General features: G+C 48.4%; 8 protein-coding genes and 1 non-coding gene across 10 annotated transcripts; 4 read left to right on the top strand and 5 right to left on the bottom strand.

Moving 5' to 3' along the window:
- Positions 1 to 769: 769 nt before the first annotated feature.
- On the top strand, positions 770 to 2,152 carry FOXG_09100 (uncharacterized protein; the record flags this gene model as incomplete). The annotated part of the gene is made up of 2 exons (XM_018388137.1): positions 770 to 1,417; positions 1,472 to 2,152. The coding sequence occupies 2 exons, from the start codon at positions 770 to 772 to the stop codon at positions 2,150 to 2,152; spliced, it is 1,329 nt and encodes a 442-aa protein (XP_018246146.1).
- FOXG_09099 (uncharacterized protein) lies at positions 1,280 to 5,375 on the bottom strand. The gene is made up of 5 exons (XM_018388136.1): positions 4,286 to 5,375; positions 4,039 to 4,236; positions 3,812 to 3,991; positions 3,647 to 3,760; positions 1,280 to 3,598 (listed from the first exon to the last, which is right to left on the bottom strand). Exons 1-5 carry the CDS (start codon positions 4,762 to 4,764, stop codon positions 2,275 to 2,277), a joined length of 2,295 nt encoding a protein of 764 aa, XP_018246145.1. The 5' UTR covers positions 4,765 to 5,375; the 3' UTR covers positions 1,280 to 2,274.
- A 105-nt stretch (positions 5,376 to 5,480) lies between these two features.
- Positions 5,481 to 6,702, bottom strand: FOXG_09098 (oxidoreductase). 2 transcript variants are annotated; one of them, XM_018388134.1, is made up of 4 exons: positions 6,583 to 6,702; positions 6,408 to 6,527; positions 5,991 to 6,356; positions 5,481 to 5,948 (listed from the first exon to the last, which is right to left on the bottom strand). In XM_018388134.1, the coding sequence occupies exons 1-4, from the start codon at positions 6,648 to 6,650 to the stop codon at positions 5,612 to 5,614; spliced, it is 891 nt and encodes a 296-aa protein (XP_018246143.1). In that variant the 5' UTR covers positions 6,651 to 6,702; the 3' UTR covers positions 5,481 to 5,611. The 2 variants fall into 2 exon arrangements, with proteins under 2 accessions (XP_018246143.1, XP_018246144.1); XM_018388135.1 differs by lacking the exon at positions 6,583 to 6,702 and having other exon boundaries at positions 6,408 to 6,569.
- A 36-nt stretch (positions 6,703 to 6,738) lies between these two features.
- FOXG_09097 (cysteine sulfinate desulfinase) lies at positions 6,739 to 7,951 on the bottom strand (the record flags this gene model as incomplete). The annotated part of the gene is made up of 3 exons (XM_018388133.1): positions 6,739 to 7,481; positions 7,528 to 7,645; positions 7,692 to 7,951. 3 exons carry the CDS (start codon positions 7,949 to 7,951, stop codon positions 6,906 to 6,908), a joined length of 954 nt encoding a protein of 317 aa, XP_018246142.1. The 3' UTR covers positions 6,739 to 6,905.
- Positions 7,952 to 8,663: 712 nt separating this feature from the next.
- Positions 8,664 to 8,735, top strand: FOXG_19988. Its single transcript has one exon. It is a non-coding gene; the product is annotated as a tRNA-Thr (tRNA).
- Positions 8,736 to 9,041: 306 nt separating this feature from the next.
- On the bottom strand, positions 9,042 to 11,910 carry FOXG_09096 (uncharacterized protein). The gene is made up of 2 exons (XM_018388132.1): positions 11,426 to 11,910; positions 9,042 to 11,378 (listed from the first exon to the last, which is right to left on the bottom strand). Exons 1-2 carry the CDS (start codon positions 11,526 to 11,528, stop codon positions 9,226 to 9,228), a joined length of 2,256 nt encoding a protein of 751 aa, XP_018246141.1. The 5' UTR covers positions 11,529 to 11,910; the 3' UTR covers positions 9,042 to 9,225.
- Positions 11,911 to 13,851: 1,941 nt separating this feature from the next.
- On the top strand, positions 13,852 to 14,644 carry FOXG_09095 (ubiquitin carboxyl-terminal hydrolase L3; the record flags this gene model as incomplete). The annotated part of the gene is made up of 2 exons (XM_018388131.1): positions 13,852 to 14,227; positions 14,274 to 14,644. The coding sequence occupies 2 exons, from the start codon at positions 13,852 to 13,854 to the stop codon at positions 14,642 to 14,644; spliced, it is 747 nt and encodes a 248-aa protein (XP_018246140.1).
- Positions 14,645 to 14,936: 292 nt separating this feature from the next.
- On the top strand, positions 14,937 to 17,176 carry FOXG_09094 (uncharacterized protein; the record flags this gene model as incomplete). The annotated part of the gene is made up of 4 exons (XM_018388130.1): positions 14,937 to 14,940; positions 14,987 to 15,181; positions 15,225 to 15,900; positions 15,946 to 17,176. 4 exons carry the CDS (start codon positions 14,937 to 14,939, stop codon positions 17,120 to 17,122), a joined length of 2,052 nt encoding a protein of 683 aa, XP_018246139.1. The 3' UTR covers positions 17,123 to 17,176.
- A 98-nt stretch (positions 17,177 to 17,274) lies between these two features.
- FOXG_09093 (uncharacterized protein) lies at positions 17,275 to 22,006 on the bottom strand (the record flags this gene model as incomplete). The annotated part of the gene is made up of 4 exons (XM_018388129.1): positions 17,275 to 18,956; positions 18,999 to 20,540; positions 20,583 to 21,655; positions 21,697 to 22,006. 4 exons carry the CDS (start codon positions 22,004 to 22,006, stop codon positions 17,379 to 17,381), a joined length of 4,503 nt encoding a protein of 1,500 aa, XP_018246138.1. The 3' UTR covers positions 17,275 to 17,378.
- Between the last annotated feature and the right edge of the window lie 1,559 nt (positions 22,007 to 23,565).

Genomic DNA, 23,565 nt, shown 5'->3' with positions numbered 1-23,565 from the left:
ACATCTAGAAGCACGTCATATTCTTCGTCGAAAAGGCTTTCCGCGGCATTCAATTCTGTTGTTAAGGCGCAGATCCACCCAACAATGTAGGTTGAACGATCTGCCATTCTGTTGTCTGTTCCTCAAAGGCTAAGCTCTGTTTTGTATTTTACTCTGGGATCTAAGAACAGGCTTAAATCCTGCTAACTTATGGGAGAAAGACGGGATTATATAGTCCAGGCTGAGCTCTAGAAGCTTCTTTGCTGGTTCGAACAAGCTAGCCCGCATTCAAGGCATCATACAAACATGAGACAAGCGTTGTGTTTGGAGTTTTTGTAAACCAAGCAACGAAGAAAGCAGTGCTTTCCTTCGGATGGGACATTAGTCACAGCACCTCATTACTAATGACAAACAGGCAGGATGCCCCAAGAGCTTTGAGTCTGTTTGGTGAAGCTTGTGATGTCTCAGCGAGATATCATTTCAATGTAAACACTTGAGACGATAAGCGACGGTTACCTTGCTCAACCTTCAGTCTCTGGTTATAGGACAAGTCAAAACCTACTCAAATTAATCAGGGTGATATCAAGCGCATAAACAGAGTATGTTCTAATTCTAAACTGTTTATGACTGACGCCAGCTAGAATCGGTTTGTTGAAGCACATTCACGTATCGGGGCAACCTAAGCGAGCTGCTTGTCGGTTAGTAGAATAACCTCAACGCGTAAGGCAACAGCAGACCGCATCAACCAACTGAAAACAATCCAGTTTTATCACCTCGACAAATATCCAACATGGAAGCTAAACACACAGTTGCTTCTATTATTACCAGGCTCCCAATCGAGATTATTTTGTTGATAGTTGAGAGTCTGGTCCCTCAGAATGATGCGACACGACCGATCCTCCCCGCATCACATCCCATTACAAAAACGCTACTGTCATTGACGAGAGTGTCTAAGGCAATCTATCCTACTGCCTGCAAACTCATCTGGCAAAATTGTCTCTATCTTGACACAAAGTCAAAACTCCGCAAGTTTAGACGATATATCTCTAAAAAGAGCCCTATCACCGGGCGATTACCATGCGACGCCTATGGGTCAGCGCGACTATACCTCAACCCATTGCGTTACAAGTTTGATACGGCTTCCACTTATGATACAATTTCCCCATCTACTCGTCGCGCAAGCAGGCGGTCTGGCCGTATCAACAATGACTCGGACAGTGATATGTCAGGCGATTTCAGTGATGATTTGAGCGATGGGTCACAAACCCGCCGTAATCGAGCAGCACCCAAAGCGTCTCGGTCAGAATCTGCTGTGGACGATGGATATTCTGAGCATTCGAGGCACGACTGGGCAGGATACCCTATGCAAGACCTTCGAACGATTTATATTCTTGAAGACGTTCTCATCACTCTTGCACCAGTCCTCAAGACTCTCATCGTGGATATGCCCTGAAGGGATATAGACCCTTGGGAAGACGTAATCATTTTAAAGTCCCTCAGACAGGGCTTTGAGGCTCTGGTCAACGTCGAAGAGCTCACCAGCGTCAAAGACGAATTATACCTTGGCGAGACTGCTATTGGGCAATATCAAGTCTTTACCAAATGGCCGAAACTGCGACGTTTATGCCTGTATAACGTCATGATGGAGGAGCAATTGTGGAAAGATATGGCCTCGTGTTCACAATTGGAATCTGCTGTCTTCATAAGACCTGATCCTTCCGACGATGACCTTTCAAATGATGATATCAAAGGAGGATGGGCGAGAGCATGGGCTACAGCAAACCCTCGAGACACGAAGCGTGACGGTCTAGTATACGAAGGGCCTAAGATGACAATAGCTTTCTGCAACTGGCCACCCTACCTACCCGACTTCAACAGCATGATACCTCACTGGCAAGAGGTTGACCCCGACAATAAAATCAGCGTTTTGAATGTGGCTACCCATGCGAGATATGATAGAAAGGCAAGAAAAAGGGGACCCATTGCCTCATGCCAGGGTTGGGTCAGAGATCACTCTTTGCTTGGTACAATTTGGAGTGAAGTTGAGCGAAAAGGTCAGCCTGTAACTCCGCCAATAGTGTTTGAGGAGGGCCAAGTTGAAGAAGACGATGATGAATGGGTTGATGACGATGATGGCGCGGACTGGAGTGATGACGATGACGACTCATGGTGATAAATCTCACGAGAGACTTGAAGATATTCCAGCAGACTTCACCAATTCAAGCTCATTTTGTTGGTCAAATTGGCGCACAAAAGAATCTCTGAATTCTTTCGACATATGTAAACACTATCTGCTCACTGTGGCTTGTCCTTGGCCTCATCAACTTGCAACTCAAAGAAGCTCTCAATCAAACTCAACGTGATCATAGCACTCGAGAACAAAAGCGAAACCTCGTCACCAAACTTGACATCCTCCAACGGATCTCTGACCAACTTCGCATCACGATCAGCATCCAGCTGTCTCTTAGGCATCTCCTCCGGCAGAGGATGGAACGGAAGACCAGATGGTAACTTCTGCGGCTCTTGGGGTTTATCACCCGGAAATCCACCAAAGACATCACCGCCTTCTTTGGGAGTTTCGGGTTCTTTACTCAAGAGCTCAATGGCTTTCTTGTAAGCTGCGTTATCGGGTTCTTGCTTTTGAAGGCCCTCAAACATCAGATATACTGCGCGGATGACGCTCTCGAGGGTGCCGACGATCCATGCATGGTGGGAGGAGGACGCTTCGCCGATGAGGTACAGTTGGCCGTAGGCGTTGGGCTTGATGATCTCTGACCACATGTTGGAGAATTGACTTGGGCCGAAGTATGCGAAAGCGCCAGACATGTTCTCGTCTCTGTACCAATCGTACGCATGATGGTCCTGGTACTGATCCTTGAGAAGAGCGAGAAGCTGATCGTATGTGTAGTCGCTCTGCTTTGAGTGCAATAGCGCAAGATCATGGAGAAGAACGGAGAGAAGCTGCTCTTCATTCTTGGGCGTCTCGGGTGAGATCAGAGATCCAATACGCTGCGCATCCTGGCCCCAGGTGTAAGAGCACAGAAGAACAGCGGGCTTGTTAGGATCCCAATCCTGGCCTTCATTGGACTCGATGTTGTAGGACGGATACACACAAACCCGGAGGGGAAGATCAGTATGCGCGATACCACCCTTTTTGATGTTGAAAGGGGCCTTCTGCCACCACGCGGTCTCAAACTTGATGCCAACCTTGCACGAAGCACCATATCCCAAAGCCCGAATTGCCTGCTTCGTACCCCAAAGAAGACCCGCATCCTTCAGATCCATTCTCTGAAGAGCACCAAGCGTGGTACTGTTGAACACAGCAAAGTACTCCTTCTCTTTGACAACTTGATTCTTGTTAATGCGGATTTTCATCGAAGTGTAGTCCTTGGGCTTGCGTTTCCTGCGCTCTTCGACCTGGGCGTCTATGGCGACGACCTGGCTGTTGTACTGGACGGGTTGCTTAATCATTTTTGCCATGCGGTGCGCGATGGTTTGGGCGCCGCCGTCAATGCACCACCAGTAGTTGGTGGGTTGGCCATCGATTGATTTGGGAGTTGCGAAGTCGAGTTCTTCGAGAACGCATTCTGTGAGGGATTGGTCGTACCATCCAGTGCCGCTGAGAAGGGTCAGTACAGATGCGAATGCGTTCTTGAGGGTTACTTACTATGTGGCTGACTCGAGCCACTCGATGGTGTTGTAGTTGTATCCCGGTCCTTCGGGAATAGGACCAGAGTTGTCCTTAGGGATGCCCTCCCTCTTCTTCCTGTCACCATCTCCCCTACCACGGCGTCAGTCTACTACAAATATCCAGGTGCACTGGGTTACTCACGAAGCGAGAAACTGGCGAGTGCTAAGCTTATCAGCCTCCATGAGAAGGGCCCAAAGTTTAGTCGTCTCAGGTCCCTTTTCATCATTCTCGTCAACAGCTTTCTTGAACTTCTCCGCAGCCACCTTGATGAAGTCCTCCAGGGCCTCACTGACTAGGTCTGAAGGGTTCACCTGGAGTAGGCTATGTTATTGTTAGTGACCTGCCGGGGATGGAGGAAGTAGACTTACTGAACGGGGATCTTGGCTTTATCAGGAAGACCCTCGTTGATCTTGAATGGATCATCCGCTTCTGCGGTCCAAACATTCCCGACGCTGGAAACATCGTTGAAGTATGTTGGGCACACATTGTCCTCATCTCCAATGTAGTATGGGATCAGGCCACCTTTTCCGGGCTTGAGTCCGATATAATTGAACAGCTGGAAGGTCCTGCAACATGTGAGCAATTGCGACACCAACGATCCATCGAGAGACTTACCTCTTCATGATGGTGTTGTTGGGGAATCGCATAGCGCCAACATCATAGTAATCATGCTCACCATACGAAAACCGATGCGTATACAACCTTCCTCCCAGCCTATTCATCTTCGCCGCTTCCATAATGTCATATTCAATCTTCAATCCCTCCTTTTCACACTGCTCATTCAACCAGTCGAACACCATAGCAGTGAAAAGGCCAGCGACACCAGCGCCGATGATACCAATCTCAAGATGGTTGGACTTTCTGGGGACGAATCCAACACCAGTGAGCTTCTGGGTCTTGTCCAGGATCTTACTAACGCCTTCATCTTCATGAACCTTCTTTGGGAAAAGCTCAGGATGCTCCTGTTGAGCTTGGATGACGCGCTTGGCTGCGGCTTGGACATCATCTTCGAAGCCTTTTTGGGCAACGTGTCGTGCCCACATGTGCTTGAAGGCACGAGTATGGAGGTGGTGTTCTTCAGCTGGGAGAGACATGATGAAGACAATTGCGATATATTTCTCTGCTTCAATTGAATGAGACTGGCTTTCTCGCTGGGAACATGCGCTCTATTTATGCAGGACCTTTGGCTAATGAGTCTGGCCATGGAGGTTCCCATCCGGAAAGCTCCATCACAACACCAACAAAGTGGCTAGCTGAGCCAAGCAATGTGATGAGGAAGGATAAATCGACTGCATTATAGCAAACCCCGCTCAAATTGAGACTTTCATCACATACCGTGGTGAGCTTTCCCCGCAGATGACTGCGCGTCTTCTCACCAACGAAACTATCGATGCAGTCCATCCAAGCCTAGAACACCAGATCTCACGGGCCGTAGCCGTTCCTAGCGGCATCAATACGAACCGAGCGGCCCTTCAGCTCTCGGAATAATTGGGTGCTGTCTAAATGTGGCTGGCCGGCATGAGACTATTGGCGACTAACGACCAATACGGCCATTGTGTCTTATATTGGGGTTAGTGATGATGATGCTTCGTCTCAAGTGCATTAGACTGCTGAGGCTGAGAATTGAGGGGGATGCCTATCCTGTTGAAACATGCAGATACTGTACGTCCGTGGCTTTTATGAGATTCTGTGATTGTTGAGAATGCTGAAGTATGGTCAGCGATGACATGGGATTTGCATATTGGAATGGTATTTAGTTCACCGCACTTTCAGCTCGGCATCTTGATGATGACAGAGGCTTATATTGCTTGCGGCTAAAGCTTCTGACAGGATGGCACGCAACAAAACCGTGAGCCCGTTCCACTTGCTCTGCCATGCACCAGCAGTCTCGATTACATTCCGAAACATACATATCCATTGCTCTAACTACCGCTACAACCTCTAGTCACCAAGCGGATAAGCATGGAGGACCTGTCCATGAAACAACGTCGCATCCTTCGAAGCCAAGAAGACATAACTCGGTGCAATCTCACTCGGCTGTCCAACTCTTCCCAACTGCGAATTCTTGCCGAATCCCTCCATCTGCTCCGCCGGTCGAGAAGCAGGCTGCAGAGGTGTATGCACAGGCCCTGGAGCTACGGCATTGACTCTAATGCCCTTCTTGACGAGTTGCTTTGACAGCGATTGTGTGAAGGAAGTGATGGCGCCTTTTGTAGATGCGTAGTCTACCATGTGCGCTGTTCCTCTGAATGCAACGGTAGATGTTGAGTTGATGATACTAAGTTGTTAGTTAGGCTCACAAAAGGAAGTGTAGACTTACGAGCCACCCTTTTCCATATGATGAAGCGCATACTTCGTCATCGCGAAGATCTGAAGAATATTACTTCGGAAAGTACTCTCCACATCATCCAGATCAATATCCTTAAAGTCCTCACACATCAACTGCTTCCCAGCATTATTCACCAGGACATCAATCTTGCCATATTCATCAACGTGTTTCTGGACTGCGTTCTTGCAGGTCTCATTGTCCATGAGGTTTCCAGCGAAGAGAAGACATTTGTGACCTTCCTTCTCGACCATGCGCTTGGTCTCTTCGGCGTCTTCTTCTTCTTCTGGGAGGTAGACGATCGTTACGTCTGCACCTTCGCGGGCGAAGAGGACTGCTACTGAGCGGCCAATACCAGAGCTACAGATGTCAGTTGTGATTGTCTATATCGGGGAGGCTGTCGCAGCTTACTCTCCGCCGGTGATGAGAGCTTTGGCCCCCTCAAGCTTGTTGGCGGCTCTGTACTCGTGGAACTCATCCTTGCCTTCGAGCTTGGTCGACTCGCTTGTAGGGTTCATATCCTTTTCGGTTCTGTGACCTGATGTTAGAAGTTCATCCGAGACAAGTCAATTGATCGCGTGCGTACCCAGGAAGCTTCTGTGCCTGAGCCTCAGGAACAGGGTGGAATGAACCATCTTTTCCAGCTTGAGACATGTTGTTTAATTGTGGTCAGTCAGTAAACACACTTCTCTTATAGCAGATTCCCAGTAAATGTAAGTGAAGGAAGAAATTTAAATGATCGTGACATGTTATTTATATCTCTGAGCAATGATGTCAGTGTGCAGTGCTTCCATCGAGATTGTCCTGCCCCATCGCGGGGTCACTCAGTGCATCATGATGGCATCACGATTTAGACGAGCCAATTGCTTGTCCAAACCTCAACAAACTTACACCTCAACTAACAAAACATCAAGGCCTGTAATTAACAACCGATCCAAACGTATCAGATTGTCCCCAAATTCCCTCCCTCAAACACGACAACTGCACAATCTGCGAATGGTCCACAAACAAATTAACATCAGTCCCAAACTCTCTTACATACCAATTAAACACCTTTGGGTCCGCCGCCTCAAACATGACTTTCTCCTGCGGCAACTCCCTCAAAATCTGCTGAATTACATCCGTCCTCCAACTCTTAACATTCTCTGTGATTCCCTCGCTCTCAATCATGATGCGCTCTACTCCAGCGTCGATGAAACGTTTTCCCATGTGGATTATCTTTGAGGGATCAGATGTTCCTAGGGATGAGAGCTCGGAAGCTTCTGTGTCGCCGCCAGCGCCGAATTGAATGCCGCATTCGGGTTTGGCGATTAGACCGGCGGAGTGGACTTTATCGACGATGCGGAGCCAGTCGTCTTGGGGGATAGAGAGGAAGCCTGATGAGATTTCGATAACATCGAAGCCGAGTTGTTTGCACTTGTTGAGATATTGATCCACAGCCCACGCGGGATCAGATTGAAGAAGGACGTGCTCCATCCATCCGCCCTGATATTGCGGTCAGTAATGCTTTGAGATAGGCGAAGATACTTACAGTAGAAACGTAGACGTTGTACTCGTGAGCGAGATTGATGAGCTCTTTGAGTTTATCTTCTGGGAATAGGGAAAAGGAACCACCGGCAAACTTGAGCCCATCGACATGGTGTCCCATCCTTTCCCCGTCAGTATTCATTACCTCTAGTTATCTGGTATACTCACGTCTCAAGGACATCCTGTAGGTATCGTTTTCCCATCACTGAGTAATATGGCCCCCGAATCTCAGTCACTCCGACAGACCGAGGTTTCGGTGGACGTTTGTTGTGGCGGATGAACCCGAAACCTTTGTCTTTATCTTCCAACAGAATCGGAGGAGTCCTAAGCTGACTGGATACTGAGAAGGGCCTGATAGCGGCCTTGGGGATTGCGGTTGAGGCTCGCCATGCTGGGCGGGCGGCTTTGAGCAAGTTGACATGAGACATTATGGTAGCTGTGAAGACGATTTTACTTTCTAAGTCTTTGATTAGATTGTTCTTCTTTCATCTCAAGCTTGCGCACCATGGCTTCGGTGGTCTCTTAAACGATCATGTTGTAACATGATATCATCATGATGCACCCGTGAGTTGCTAAGGCTGTAACATAAACTCCAGGTTTTGCGTCATAACATCTATTTACCGAGGGATTGTCATGCACAATCTCACTGATAATACAGTGACAGTGCGGTTAGTTCAGAAACCGGCCAGAAAATGGCACCCCGTCCTGGTCGGAGCCCTGGTCGCCGGACTTGTGGGGACCCTCCGGCCATAGCCGCCGGAATACAATACGGAACTCTTTTACCTTCTTGTGAAAGGGATACTATGCTAAGAGTGATAAAGACCTATTCCATGATATCTGGCCCGATCTTCAATGTTTTTTCACGCCCCGTCATACCGAAGAGATAGCTTGAAACCTCGGAGACTGACGCGATGAGTCTAGACGAGGACTTAAAGAGCAACCCGGTGCTCTGTCCACCGTGCCGGGAGAGCAATACCCCAACATCCGAAACCAAATCTTTAGCAGCTAATCATTCGGCAAAATTCCACCAGCGATGGATAAGGAGATTTTACACACCTAGGTCAATCACCCCGTCGTGGCAGTCAGCTCAGGCAGCGATGATATACCCAAAAAGCACCTTAGCGTTTAATAACTCATCTAGCCCTCTTGGCCAAGTGGTAAGGCGTCGCACTCGTAATGCGAAGATCACTGGTTCGATTCCAGTACGGGGCAAAACGATTCATTACTTTTGCATATCATCACAACTTGTATTATAATCTTTTTTGCAATGACTCCTCGTCGTTGGAATAAAAACTTGCCTCTTTGGGAGAATCTCCTTTTTTGGATGCGCATGACGGGACGGGACGAGATGAGAGCGCAGACCTTACCTTACCGTGGCTTCGGGTGACTGCATATCGGAGTGAGAAGATTCTCATGGGATTGTGGTAAGCTCGGCTCAGTCAATTGACTTCATGAGAGAGATTTCCGTGGGTTTGGCATATTCAGTCAACAAAACCATCACATCGAAGCACATGTAAGTTTGGTTGAACAAAGAAACAAAATGCGCATTGGTATCCATCGTTATGCTATAACTCATCATCTATCCATGACCCAACAATGTTATACAAACAACACCCCCATATATCAACGCCCAAATCATCATACAAAAGAAATCCATCGTATCGTAGTATCCCTATCCCAAACTCTATGCTTCATTTCTTCATTAATCCTCTACATCCGCCGCACACCCCTCATCATCAACCCTCTGCTGCTGCTTCTTCCTCTTCTCCATCGCCTTGCGCAGTTTAATAGCAGTCTGTATATCAACCTTTGCATCATCCGCTTCCGTAAGACCATACTGATCCCAACCTATTTCACGAAGATCAATGCCCAAGTCTGCGAGAGACACAAAACCTGGTGCGACGGGGGTGTCGCTCTCCCAGAATGAATCGGAGTCTGGGTCTTCGGAGGTAGAAACCTGGCGCGTTCGACGGGGTGTTGTTGTGCGGCTGCGGGATCGGCGGGTGCGTCGGGGGGTGGATTTGTTGCTTCGTGTGCGAGGTCGTTGGGGACTTTTTGGGCTTTTTGGTGTTTTGGGACGTTTGAGGGCTGGCTCAGAGGGGATCATGGGGATCGGGGGAGGTGAGGCGGGAGCTTTGAGGATGGGGAGGGGTTCGTATATTCCTGGGAGGCCGTCGCCTGACATGCCGTAGTTGTCCTTCATAAGGAGTCCTTCGCCATCACGGCGCTTCTCTTTCCATGCGACGAAAGAGTCTACCGAGTCTTCGCTCGCATCCGAGAGGTACAGATCCATGTCGTGGCCGGCTGTCATGGGGTGGCCGAGATGTTGTTCAATATCCGTCCGTGATGGGACAAGCGTCTCGGCGGAATAGTCATCCCCAGGTGAGCTTTGCCACGTATTCTGGTTAACTGCAGCACTCTGCTCATGCTCAGGATGCATCTTGATCGAAGGTGGCAGAGATGCATCGATAGAAGTGCTTGGCGTATGATGGCCAATGGGGTATTGGATGCTCGAGAAACCAGATGACTGTGTCGTAGGAGTGATATTTGCTTGTGAATTGACGTTTAGAGAAGATGTCCGCACTGGAATGTGTTCGTTTATATCATCCAGACGTTGATTTCGTAGAGCAACGCTGGCCATTGTGCGGGATCGAGGAAATGGTTTGTCGATTGATGAAGAGCTCGAGGGACGGGAAGGTTGTGACAGTTCGCTTCGTGGATAAGATGAGAGAGTTGATCCTCCATGATATGACTCTGGGCGCGGATGATGAACATCGTTTCGATCATATCGGTAGTTTGGTTCAAGATATACACTTGCTCGCTTGTCTGGTATGAATTGCGCTGGAATAATCGGACACGGCGCTGGTTCATCGAAAGCCTCGTCAACGGTATCAATCTCAACGCGACCAAAACTCCTTCCTCGACTTCGACCTTCGCTCGTCTTTGGTCGGGATCTTTGAACCGGCGGTGGTGAGGATGAAGTCTCGTATGTTAAACCACTGGATAGTGAAGGATGTAGACTCATGGGCCTAGGCTTGCGAGGTTGAGGTTCGGGTTCTGATGGAGAAGCAAAAGCGTTGAACGACCTTCTCCGATCCCGCATCGATAATGTTCCTGGATTGAGATTCGATTGTGACTCTCGTCGATTTGGCTTCCCTGATCTTAGCAGGTCATTACCAATTGATCCAGAAAATGATCTCCATGCCGATGAACTCGACGGTCTTGACCAAGCCTCCCGTATCGTCCCCAGATCACCATGCGGAACACCCGGCGCAGGCGCAGAATCATCCTCATCTTCTTCATACTCAAACGACTGCAACTCCCGTCCCCCAGAAAGTCGATAAAATGCCTTTGCAGCAGCGCTGTTAAGGTTCACGCCATTCTCGCCAATATTCCTCTCCGCAACGTCCTCCCCATACTCCCTCGCCCCCGAAGCAGCAACCCGCGATCGAAAATTCGAAGGCCTAAATTCTCCCTGCGCATCGAGAATGTCTATAAAAGAATTCCGCTTATCATGCGCTGAATCTGTTGAGCTCTCACGACGATGGTGTGTGGGAATTGATGGTACGGGCGGTGGTCGTTCGCGACCTCGCGTTGGTCGCTCTGGAACACTCCATGCTGAGTTGGAGCTTCGGATACTGCGTGAGAGGGAGAGTGGGCGGGATGAGAGACTGTTGGCTTGGTTTGGTGCTGTTGTTGGGCGGGAGGGAGATGGGCCTCTGAATCGGGGGACCATGGGAGGGGGCGCGGCTGGATCTTGTGATACCGTTGATAATTGGGCTTGGCTGCGTTTTCTGGCTGCTCGTTGCAGCTGATCCAATACGTTCGGACCATTCCCAGCGACTGGGTATGTTCCTGATATTATTAGACAAAGAACCCGAGATATCGATTGTGGTGTTTACCTTGAACTGGTGGAATCGACGCTACAGTCGAATTGTACGCTTGACCCTTGAGCGAGGCCCTGTTCCCATTCTTTCGCGCAAAGATATTGCTAAAGAAGCCCATGATGATCGCCTTAACCTGCCATGCGGCAGGTCGGCATCAAAGAAATGATTCGCGGTATTTTGAGAGACTCCAAGTCAAAGGGACACCTCAGCGCTTTTCGAGATGAGATCTTCGCATTCCGATCTGAAATGAAAAAGAGTACGCACAATCGGGGCGCAAAAGAAAAAGGAAAACCAGGCGCTTATAAGTACCGTATCAAAACCGCCCAACTGAAAACGTGAGACTAATGCAAGCCCAGTGAACGGAACCTGTTTTTTTCAGTGTCCTGTGGCTTTAAAGTTTAGGAGGAGATGGTGGGAGGTCTGGTCTTTTGTTTTATTCCTCGCTGTTTGGTTTGAGAAGCTTCTTTGGAAGAAAGGTACGGACATCATCCTTGGCCTAAAACAGACAAGACGCTTGGTCTGGGGGGGACAGGGGTGGATGACGCCAACGAACGAGAGGAAGGTATCCATGCACCATGTTTGGAGTGGAGGGTGCTAGCGGAGAGTGACAGGCCACGATGGATCTCGGGGGTTGAAAGAGTTGAAGAGAGGGTATGATGGGATGATGGGATGATGGGATGCTGTGTCTTGGTCATGAATGAAGAGAATACCTCGACGTGGAATTGTCTCTACACTAACTCAAACATCTCATATCTAAGTTGAGACATCTTCACATCCTTTACAGAGTAGATCGTCAACGGGAGAGTGGCCGATTAACCCCCAGGATCACACTCAGGTCAGGGGGCGTCTGACTTGCATCACCCCTGAACCTGAGCCGAACTGTGTATCCCTGGAACAGCCTGGACCGATATGGACGGATGCAGGGACCACTATTCTTCCCACTCAGGGGCTTCAGAAGTGTCACGGAAAATATCATCAACAAATGAGATCTAAACATGATGAACAGTTCAGAAAGAGGGCTTGTTCAACTGCCATCTGGGGTTTAACCGACTGACGCCATCAAAACGGCGTGGCGATGACTCCGAATTAAGCAGTGATAGACTCTTCTCAAGAGAAGCTGCATGCTTACCTGATACACAGCCTGAAGTAAACGCGGACACCAATCGAGTCATGACTGTAAGCGATCAAAAGGAGATATCCGGTGAGGATAGGCGAACTTACAGATCCAACGCGAATAATTGCGCCGTAGTATCGCATTTTCCGAGACAGAATGTCGGCATCCGAGTCATTGGGTCGATTATCACAATGGCCTTGTCCATGTTACAGTGGGAGAATAATACAGTTACATTCTACGGACACGGGGACGGGCCGCTGCTGATTTTTGAGTTTGATGATGCTCGCGAGTTAAATTGCCATGTTCTTTGTGTATGCGTTGCGTTTGTGTTTGTGTTAGATACCACCTCTTGGTATTAAATACTACCTCTGTGCTCTGGAGATACGTGTTTGTGTTATGGAGACTGAGCGCTTGTAGTACGGATACGGAGTGAGGGACGGAGAAATTGACGGACTATTCATGGTGAGGTCACATTGTACAAGAAGATCTCAATCATTGACTTGTTAGTACACTTAGTGCGAGACCGGTTCCGCGCGTCGGGGCCAATCTGTGATCTTTTTATCTCTGTGCACACGGGACAAACCCTTTATTGACGAGCTCAAAAGGTGTGATGTAAACCTCACCAGTTATCTACGACATGTGATGGTGTCATTGATGTTTATATCGTTTCAATCATGTTTCTATAAGCCTGGATTGCTATAACAGAAGGGTTACATAGCTATCATTTTGCTTTTTCTTGCAGCCACCCATGTAACTATAGATCGTTTCGGATCTATTTCTCGTGTTGAAGTGACACAATCAAACTAGCAACAGACTAAATATGGCAGCGCTGATCAAGAGACTAGGAAAATATTAGGAGAATGGGATCTGCGGTCAAGGCTGATGATTGTCTGTGTCTTTAGGGATTGGAGGGACTAAAATATCATTAAATGAATGAGAGATAAACTCCATGTTTAGCTGTGGCTACCCTAGAACTGTGCAACAAACTCAGTGTGCTCTTCCATGACGTTCTATAATGCCTGGTATTATAGCTGAGAGTTGTTTTCATAGAAGTTGCTTCTTTTATTAATTCTGAAACTTTTTATATGGGGGCTTTATGCATAACCCAAACAATAGCGCAATCGTTACAGTGCTGACCAAAAACGTTGGTATGCCGAGGATGCCATACAGGCCGTAAGGCTAGTGAGGTGTTTAGGCGACGTCATCAGTAAAGCCACCCCGCCAACTTAACGTGGGGCATTTCTTCCCTCCATCATCAGCAGCTTAACAATCACCAACACATCTCAACACCATTACAACCTCGCAAGATACGCCAGCAACCGTCAAAATGTCTTCAACAACAGACCCCAACCCCTCCGACTCCCGCCCGGCCTTCATCCCTCTCGAAGCCAACCCCGAGCTAATGACAACCCTCATCCACAAACTCGGCGTCTCAAACGCTCTCGCAATGCACGACGTCTACTCCCTCACTGATCCAGACCTGCTCGCCTTTATACCCCGCCCCGCGCTCGCTCTGCTGCTCGTGTTCCCTGTTAGCGCTGTGTACGAGAGTCACCGCATGGCCGAGGATAGTCTGGCCGATGAGTACAAGGGCAAGGGGGATACGGAGCCTGTGCTCTGGTGGCCGCAGACAATCAGGAATGCCTGTGGGTTGATGGGCTTGTTGCATGCTGTCAGCAATGGAAATGCTCGAAATTTCATCGGTATGTTTATTTGCTGGGGGAAAAGAATGAGGCTAACGTCTGGTAGAGGAGGATTCCACGCTTGATGTATTGATCAAGAAGAGTATCCCTCTTGATCCCCACGGCCGCGCAAAAGTTCTCGAAACGACACCTGATCTCGCGACTGCGCATAAAGAAGCTGCTACACAAGGCGACACACCCGCGCCCGCTGCAGAAGACGACGTGGAGCTACACTACGTATGCTTCGCCAAGGGCACAGACGGTGGATTGTGGGAACTCGACGGACGGCGAAAAGGACCTATCCGACGAGGCGATCTGGAGGATAACGAGGATGTGCTGAGTCCAAAGGGCCTGGCGCTGGGGGCGTTGAAGTTTTTGGAGAGGGAGGGTAAGGATTTGAGGTTTAGTGCTGTTGCGCTTGCTGGGTCTATGGATTAGGATTGATACCCAAGGCTGGAGCATGGTGGACTAGATTTGCATGGAAATGAATAGTATAGTTCAATCCTCTCACGAAGACTGTAAAGCATTACCTCGTTGCCGAACTAGAATCTGAGGGGCTGGAGTGGACACTTAGCGTAGTTATTTTGAGAAGCTGAAGAGCAAGGCAGATTCTTGAAGCCACGTCTAATCTCAGCTCCCCACTTCAAGGCAGCGACTTTGAATAACATATAAAAGAGCCTGTTATTTCTGTTTCTGCTTAATCTTCAACTCAATTCAATCCTCAATAATCATGCGTAAGTTTTATTGTAAGCAGTGGTCGTTTCAATGCTAATGTCCCAGGCATCGCTCGTTGGCTCTTGGGCGGAGGCCGCGAACATGTCGGCCTCGTTCTAGGCAATGACGCATCCGGTAAAACAACATTTCTATACAGACTCAAGTTTAATGAAGCTGTGCAGGCCCTTCCGACAATTGGCTTCAATGTCGAGACTATAGACTGTCCTGATGGAGAGAAAGTTACCCTCTGGGACGTTGGAGGTAAGCTATCCTCTGTAGCCCACGATCTCAGCTAACAATCTAGGCTGTGATGCCATTCGTCCTCTCATACGACACTACATGGCCCAAGATCGCTTCCTAGTATTCATTCAAAGCTGCACCGACGCAGATCCTGATCGTGTTGAGTTCTCGCTTGAGTATCTCCGCATGGGAATGAATATGATGCTTGAATACGAGGCAAAGCACATGTTTATCATCTTCAACAAACAAGACCTCCTCTCGGAAGAAGAACGACCAAAAGTCGTAAAAGAACTAAAGGCTAAGATAGAAGCTGAGATCAAGCCATATGCTGATAAGCTCGATATAAAGATCCTGGATAATTCTGGTCTAAGTGCCCTATGGGGTTGCCAGGTTCATAACGTCATGGATGAGATACGAAAGACGTTGAAACCGAAGAACGCAGGTAAGGATACGAAAGCTGAGATTGAACAGAGGGAGAAAGGGCCGAGTGAAGAGGAACTTCGCAATAGGATTAGAACGGCTAATGCTGAGAGTGCTGATGCCAAGACGTTCTGGGAATCGTTTCTAGATGGAACTTTGGAGGAGTGGGATCATTTCACTCATCTCAGGGCGGGTTTCTTCGTCATGCACGATTGTTTCGGTAAAGGATTGGGATTGTTGGAGTGTGCTGATGAGTTTATGAAGCATTTGAATCGGCTGCGGGAGGGAAATCCTGAGAGGTTTCGCAACACAGCGCACAAGTATGTCACCCATCCACTCCCTATTTCTGATGACTGACTATTTAGAACGATGACGATATTCTGGCTTCATCAAATACAAGTCGCTGCAATAGAATACCAAGCAAAAGCACACCTCGACAAATTCCCCTCTCGAGAAGACTACGCCGACATCGTCTTCTCAGCACCCCATCTCATGAACTCGGGCCTCTGGAGATCATACTACTCCAAGAACCTGCTGTTCTCGCAGCTAGCTCGGGATCACTATAGTCTTCCTGACTTACAGCCTCTTCCCACTATTAAGCAGGCCACTTCTGCGCCTTTGCGAGAGAAAGCTGTGAACGATGTTGATCGGCTGCCTCGATTTGCGTTTTCGGTGGTTCAAAAGACTCTTTCGTCAAAGCTTAGACGGGGAGGGGTTGTTAAACAGGCTCTTGAAGCACTGCAGTCTTCGACTATGCGTTTGAGGGCTTCGGATTCTTCGGTTCCTCCGTACTCTGAGACACAGGCGTATTTCTGGATTCAGATCATTCACGCCTATACCCGCTCCTTGGAGGTTGAATCGTCCGAAAGCCAATTTACCACTTACGAGGCGTTTAAGTCTCTGTTCGACATTAAGGGTGATGAGTGGAGGGAGTATTACTCCCAATCAACGTGGGAGAGCATCGCCGCTCGAATGACATTCGTCAACCCCGACAAGAAACCTCTCCCCAATATCTTCGGTTTACCATCACAAGCAAGAAAAGACCTCGCTCGTTCACAAATGATAAACTCCATGAACCACCGCTCAACGAATACAGACCTCCCACCCCCTGAGGACCTAGACTTTCTAGCAGCACTCCTCGTCGACGAAGCAAAACTCATCCCAGAGTCCGAACTCAACGTCGCCAGCCACGCGAGTCTCATCCGTTTCCTATTCAACCGTCTTACAGAAAAGACCAAATCTACCGCTACGAGCACAAAACGCGGTGATGCTTCGCTAGCTTCGTCAACGGCGCTCGAGATTGCTAAATGGACTGGTTTGACACAGGCTATGTTCTGGGTACAGCAGATCCAAATTGCACTGGCGGGACGGAAAGACATGGGGTTTGAGGAGTTTATTAAGGGGAATTCGGGTTTGGCGTTTGAGGATTTACCGTTTGTGTATTATTCGCCGCAGTTGTGGGGGAGTGTTGAGGCGAGGGATGGGTATGTGATGCCTGATAGACGGGGGCTCTCTAGTATTGTACCTGAGAGGGCCAAATAGTTATGAATGGGATTATATACAAGTCGCAATGGATTAATTCTTATGATACTTTGGATATGAGATATTTTATCATGTCTGGAGCCTTGGTCGGAGGAGAAGCTAGCTCAATCAAGGCTCTCAGCGATGCACTCAGGGGACCAAGAACACATCAACGCAACATTTTAATTGCTCTATGATCTTTGTCTACGCTTCTAACGCTATGAAGCGCTTTATGTCTCTGAAACACATGCCCTCCAATTCTAGTGCCGACTTCAGCTCAAACAGCTGTTCCATGATCAACCTCAACATCCCCTCCTCCAAGCTGACAATCACACCCCAAAAACCTCTTCGCCGCCTCAACATCCTCACCAAACGAATCAAGTATCTCGAGCGCTTTCGTCGCGGCACGCTGCTTAGAATACCTCCCACTCTCAGATGTGTCATCCACGATAACCTTTTGATGCACCATGAAAACAGCGCACATTTCGGTATCTTTCAGCGCCGCCATGCCTTGATCTGCACTGCATGGTACAACCTCTGCGCTGATGCGCCAGTTTGTGCAACCAAATTCCTGATGCATCTTCTTGGAGAGAAAAGTGACTGGGTGTTTGTTCGCAAAAGTGTCGTATAATCTCATGTCTTGGAAATATGGCTGGATGAACTTGGTGAAGAAATTCTCGACGACCGAAAATTTGTACTTGGTATCGACAAACATGGCTCCAACAAGAGCTTCAATCACATCGGCGTAAACCTTGGGTGCCGAGTCCACCTTCAGCCAGAAGTCCTTGCGCATGGGAGTCCCATCTTCTTTCGCTTCCTTGCGAGCATTTTCTTCAGCAACTTCGAGTTCGACGACATAATCGCGGATTTGGCTGAGAAGACTCGATGTGCTGGAGAGTAGGTGTTGGTGCAGACCAAGCTTAACGCAGAGGCATCCAAGGAACTGATTCGATACCATGGCCATCTTGTGTTCCGTCAGCCACTGAGGGTCTGCTCTGGGGAAGTTTTGATAGAGATAATCGACGATGGCCATGTCGAGAAGTGAATCGCCCAGAAATTCGAGGCGCTGATAATCTGGGACAGACTCATATGGCCACGAAGGATGTTTGAATGCACTCTGGACAAGCTGTGCAGACTTGAAGCGATATCCTGTAGCTTGTGCCACCTTTTGCACAAGGCTGCGTTGAGAGGCGGACGCATTACCTTCCTGCCACTCAGGCACCTTGTAGGCTTTATAGTAATCTTTGAAAGCTTTCATCTTGTGGTTCTTTGACTTGGTCATTCGCGTCACGGCTTTGACAGCCAGATCCATGTTGCTGGCCTTGCTTGTGAGGTATGCTGCCCCAATGAGAGCTTCACATACGTCTGCAATCGTCTTGTCGGCCAGATTATGCTTCATCGAAGTTTTCGGTGCCTTTCCTTTCTTGAGTGGAAGATCCGGGTACCATGTTCGTCTGTCAAAAGCCTTGGATCGGACGAACTCTTGGAGTTTGCGATCAACCGCATGATTGAAGAGGTTTTGGTTGCAAATGAGAAGCATGCGCTCAACGTGGTATTTGCACTCATTTCCGTCAGGCATCAGTGTGTAGATTGAGATCGTGGTGGCCATCTTGAGAAAACAGTCGCCGAGGAACTCTAGCCGTTCATAGTTGTCGCCCATGCCTGTTTGGAAATTGATCTGTTCTGTGTCATACTCCCCAGAGTTGTCGCTGTCTTTGGTCATGGCCTCTAGTGCGAGTTCTGGTGGAATTTCAAGGTCAAGGAGATTGCATGCATCCAACACAATCAGGACGGAATCTATTCGGTGGATGATTGCTGGAAATGCCATGGCCATAGAGACCACATCGATAGGTAGCTGGGAAAATTAGACAAGCATCAAGGCTGGGATTCAACTTACAGGGGACACATGGAGAGGCTCCAGAATGATGAAACACTCCATGTTGACCTTCTCGTCAACTTCAAACTCATCCAGAAGGTTTCGTCTCAAGGAAAGAAGCTCTGCCTTGACCACAGGCTGATCATCTCGCCACTTCACCCTTTGGCGAGATTTATAATACAGACTGTTACTGTATTGCATGATTGTCGGTTCCACAGACCTATAAGCTCTGCTTCTTGATTCGGGGACTCCTTCGGGTGTTGGGTCGGATGGCTTCTTCGTTTTGTCGATACCTTTGATGACAAGCTTGCGTCCTCCATCATATGGATCAGTCACAAGCTTGTTGACGAAGAAGTCTTCTGGCGCATTCTCCCATTCGAGCACCTCGTTCTTGCTCACAAGATTAACAACATCCCAATCAATATGTGATCGAGTGTCTGATTGGGGACTGTCGGCATAAGGTGCGAGGAGGTATGGATATTGGTCGGACGTGGTATCGTATTCTTTGCTGAACACATCGGCGAATACCCGATGAGTGAATTTGGTCAATCCATCAGCTTCTTCAGGACTGAGTTGAAGAGCATCCTGATTAGGCGTCAATTCAGCGATAGAGGAATTTCCATTGCCAAAGAATAGAGGAACACCTGGCAGTTTCGGGATCGGCTTGCGCGAGAGAAGTATCAACGACTTTCCGGCTATTGCCTTCCTAAGGGCGTCCCCGTCTTTGATGGTGATTGTAGTCGCAAAACATTCAGTCCACTCCCCTCGTTCAGCCCAAATCTCTGGCCGCAATCGCATGTCGTAGTCAGCCTTCTTGTTTGAACTCACAGCTAGCCGTGCGTTCCGCATAGCGTGAACCTTTTTCTTGAATGTCGGCTGAAGATTGCCGTCAACATGTTTGTCTCTGATCAGTATCTTGCAGGCTTCAAATGCTGCAGAACACTTGGCCAGCAATTTGCTACGCTGTTGGGTACCCTTCACAAAGTTGACCGGGGACTGTAATGGCATGACCACGTCAGCTAGATATCGATCGCCAACCTTCTGTACTTGGTATTCAACTTTGGCGTAGCTGTCAGTTGACAAGTGAGAAACAAATCTGGCCAGGATTTCAAGGCTGGCGGGAAACGTAAGGCGTGCGCCCGTCGAAGGTATCTTGTACACTTGATGCTGCATGCGCTCAACCATCATCTCCATGTCCTCGTCTATCAAATCATCATGAAGTTTTCGGTCAGCAGAAAGATAGAGACAGAACTTCTCCAGAGCTTGTGAATCTCTCAATGCTTGTTTCGCACTTCGAATATGTGTCAAATTTCCCTCCTCCATCATGGTGATATATCGAGAGCGTGCTTGTCGAGCGCGTCCTTTGGATTGCAAATATTGGATTACGGAGTTGTAGAGATCGAAACGAATAACAAGGTCGCAATCTGGAACATCGATGCCCTCTTCTGCAACAGGTGTTGTGAAAAGGCAGTTGGTATTGCCGCGCTTGAATTCGTGGAGAGCCAGGACTTGTTCTCGAAACGACATGGTGCCGAAGCTCGAATTGGTTGATTGACAGCCAACCTGCAATTATTAGCAAAGTCAACCCGAAAGGCTACTACTCACCATGTATGAAGCAGACATTCCTAGGATCCTCATGGAAGGTTGGCTATAGAGATCCGAAAGTAAACGGGCTGTGTATCGCTTCTCGACAAAAACAATGCAACGCTTGGTGCCATCCATTGTGAAAGCGTGCGACAAGATCTCATGGAGACTTTTCACCTTGGCCGAGAGCCCTTCGGCCTTTGGGTCGATTGCACCGAACTTGTGAGCCTGAACAATTTCCTGGACACGCCGGACGGCCTCTGTTGCTAGATCTGCTCTTGTTACTGCAATGTCTCCAACAAATTCCCGACTAGTTCTGGCTGCGAGCCGTTCAGTCTCGAGATCTGTCATTGCGAGCTCCCAATATCGGTCCGCACACCAAGTACCGAGGACTGACGAGGCCTCTTTTGTGAATTCGAGCGACAGCTTGAACTGTTCGTTGCGAGAAACTAGGGCAAAGATCTGCTCCCATAGATGCGTCTTTGTATCATCGGGAGCTTCAGGCCTGCTGTAGTTGACAGTTTCTTCGGTTTGCTTCTTTCGGTGCATGGTTTCCATCAGCACCTCATCTGAAATCGTTGCAATCTGGCTGTCAAGAGACCTCTCAAGCTCCAGGGCAGTGTCTCTCACGTCCTTGGTGCGCGCGTCCACAGGCGAAGCAGTCATTCCCAGTATGCGAGGTTTTTCGCCTTCGTGTTTGCAATAATACCCATCCATAATTCGAGCGTACGGGTGCTTCTTCTTTGTGTGGTGTGCTTCGTCGAATATGAGAAGATTTATCCGGGACATGGTGATGAAGCCGCAAGTGAGGCAGTCGAGGAGGATCTGAGCAGTGCAGACCACAACCATGTTTTCGCCAAACTTCTCATCCCAGTATTCTTTGGTCTTCGTCATGCCTTTCATATGGCCTACGAACTTGGTGACAGGGTGGGCCCCGAGGTTGCAGCTGAGGACTGCATGTTGCTGAACACAGAGGGCGACCTTTTCTACTAGGAAAAAGGCGACTTTCTTGGGCTTTCCGATGGCTCGAGCTTCCAGCTCTTGTTCGAGGTGATGTCGTAGCAGCAAGGCGGAGATGAGTGTTTTGCCAGTACCTACTCTATTAGCGAGCCTCCAGATTGGTAGCGAAACATACCTGTAGGCAACACCACAAGGAGGTTTCTCTCTTTAGCGCGCTCGAACAGTTCAATCTGGTATTCTCGAGGCGAGGCGATGATCTTGTGGCTCTCGTTCTGGTTCATGAGCTGGGCGAGGGACTGTTTACTAGGATCGCTGAAAGGAGCGGCACTCCTTGCGGCATCTCTCTGTGTCTTTTCTATGTGCGCTTGTAGAGCAGCTTGGTCTCGGAGCTTCTTTTCCGTGATCTTTCGAGGCTTCGACGGGTTCACGATGAGGCGATATCGATCGTCTTCGTCATCAGTGTCGATGTACTCGTGATCCGACATGTTGAAGCGTGGATTAGTTACTGCTCAGGATGAAGATACATTTGCATTGAGAGAGCGATCAAAGGAAGAGAGGAATAAGCCCTGTACTGATATTTCTGACGATTGAATACCAGAGAGACAGGAAAAGGATTGTCGGAGGTGGAAGGTGCCTTGAGGTGGAGGCTACTGAGGGAGGTTGTTTGCGCGGATGCTTGCATTAGTGTAACAGCAAGAGTCCGCTACATTCTCCATCAAGTATCACGCTGTTTCTATTTTCTTTATTCTTTAACTAGCCACAATCATGGAGCAAACACTAGGCGAACAGAAGCAAGGTACACACAGACACTGTTTCGCAGTATCAAACCATTCGAGCACACGCACCTCGCGATGCTTCTATACAATTTTATGCAGATATCGAATAGCAGTTCTAGTAAGGTTTGGTACCTGCATGTCCCATTGGGAGGGAGCCACATTTGCAGAGCCTCACATACGGTTCTCGTTGGGACGCATATCCACTACAAGTATAATAGGAGAACCCCTGAGAGGCTCTCCCGCATATCTCAATTCAAACCATCTCAGCTTCGCTCAATATTTACACACCATTTTTAAGTGTCTGCAAAGCCCTCATCTGAGTGTGTTCTTTGGTCTCTACCGTTCGCCTTCTCCAGGCAGGGTGACTGCTCATGCCTGAGGCCTCTTTGGCCAAGGTTAAGGTTGAAATCGCATATATTGGGCATGCAATTCTTCACTGAGAATCTATGACGTCAAAGAAGCCCGTAGAAACCCTCTCATGGTCCATGTGCTCGCACCAAAATTACTTTCAATTCTAAAGCAGGAAATGTCATCCCATACAATTATCAAAGTTGCCTGTCACCGTGCATTCTTATACTGGCCTTACGGGGGGTCATATGCTTGCTCGGGTCGATATCTACTCTCGGGGTGTATCTATGTAGCTGAGGCGGAGCACATAGAGTCTGCTTTAACGAAAGTTCAGCTGTTCAAAAGTTTAGCAAGTCGGAAAATTCACGCAGGGAACTTTATAGTATATAAGAACCAAATAAACAGCCCTGATTCGTTGCCCCAGTATTAAGCTTCACCAACATTTTAAAGTAGTGAGGCTCTAAGACCATCACTCCTTCAGAATGTTTTGAATGTTATTGGTTAGAACTATCAACATCAAGTCTGCAGCTCAACCACACCTCGTAGTGCCTCACTTATAACCTGTTAAATCAATTTCTGACGATGTATTCTGCTTTCCATTCATTCCTACAAGACTGTGGTATGCTTCCCTATGATGGTAGATTTCTGTAGATCTCCTTTTTGTATTAATGTCAAGCTTTTATCAAATTGAAATCATGTTGGGAGGGCACTCACCTCTGTGATATTCAGGGCGAATTAAAGTCCACCATTACTGGTGCATGAGGCTCACACGATAGACTCTCTGCCCCCCCGTGTCGACTCATTTCCTCCATTTGCTCGAGGTAAGAGAGTTTAGCGTAGAGTAATATCCCACTATCAAAAAATTCACTCACGTAGTCTCCCTTCTCTGTTCCATTCACTGTTATGGCTCAGGGCAAGGG

Source organism: Fusarium oxysporum, chromosome 9 (genome assembly GCF_000149955.1).
Source record: "Fusarium oxysporum f. sp. lycopersici 4287 chromosome 9, whole genome shotgun sequence".
In the NCBI taxonomy this organism is placed as follows: domain Eukaryota; kingdom Fungi; phylum Ascomycota; class Sordariomycetes; order Hypocreales; family Nectriaceae; genus Fusarium; species Fusarium oxysporum.
Note: the sequence above shows the minus strand (reverse complement) of the source record. Positions and strands in the feature narration are given on the sequence as shown.

What these genes read in the sequence shown, in the direction of transcription:
- FOXG_09099 (XM_018388136.1), bottom strand. Translation starts at nt 4,764, where the DNA reads ATGTCTCTCCCAGCTGAAGAACACCACCTCCATACTCGTGCCTTCAAG. An exon ending in ACTCGCCAGTTTCTCGCTTC is followed by an intron (nt 3,761 to 3,811) that starts GTGAGTAACCCA and finishes ACGCCGTGGTAG; the next exon opens with GGGAGATGGTGACAGGAAGA. An exon ending in TGGCTCGAGTCAGCCACATA is followed by an intron (nt 3,599 to 3,646) that starts GTAAGTAACCCT and finishes GACCCTTCTCAG; the next exon opens with CGGCACTGGATGGTACGACC.
- FOXG_09098 (XM_018388134.1), bottom strand. Translation starts at nt 6,650, where the DNA reads ATGTCTCAAGCTGGAAAAGATGGTTCATTCCACCCTGTTCCTGAGGCT. An exon ending in CAGGCACAGAAGCTTCCTGG is followed by an intron (nt 6,528 to 6,582) that starts GTACGCACGCGA and finishes ATCAGGTCACAG; the next exon opens with AACCGAAAAGGATATGAACC. An exon ending in CATATGGAAAAGGGTGGCTC is followed by an intron (nt 5,949 to 5,990) that starts GTAAGTCTACAC and finishes CTAACAACTTAG; the next exon opens with TATCATCAACTCAACATCTA.
- FOXG_09096 (XM_018388132.1), bottom strand. Translation starts at nt 11,528, where the DNA reads ATGGGCTTCTTTAGCAATATCTTTGCGCGAAAGAATGGGAACAGGGCC. An exon ending in GTCGATTCCACCAGTTCAAG is followed by an intron (nt 11,379 to 11,425) that starts GTAAACACCACA and finishes TAATAATATCAG; the next exon opens with GAACATACCCAGTCGCTGGG.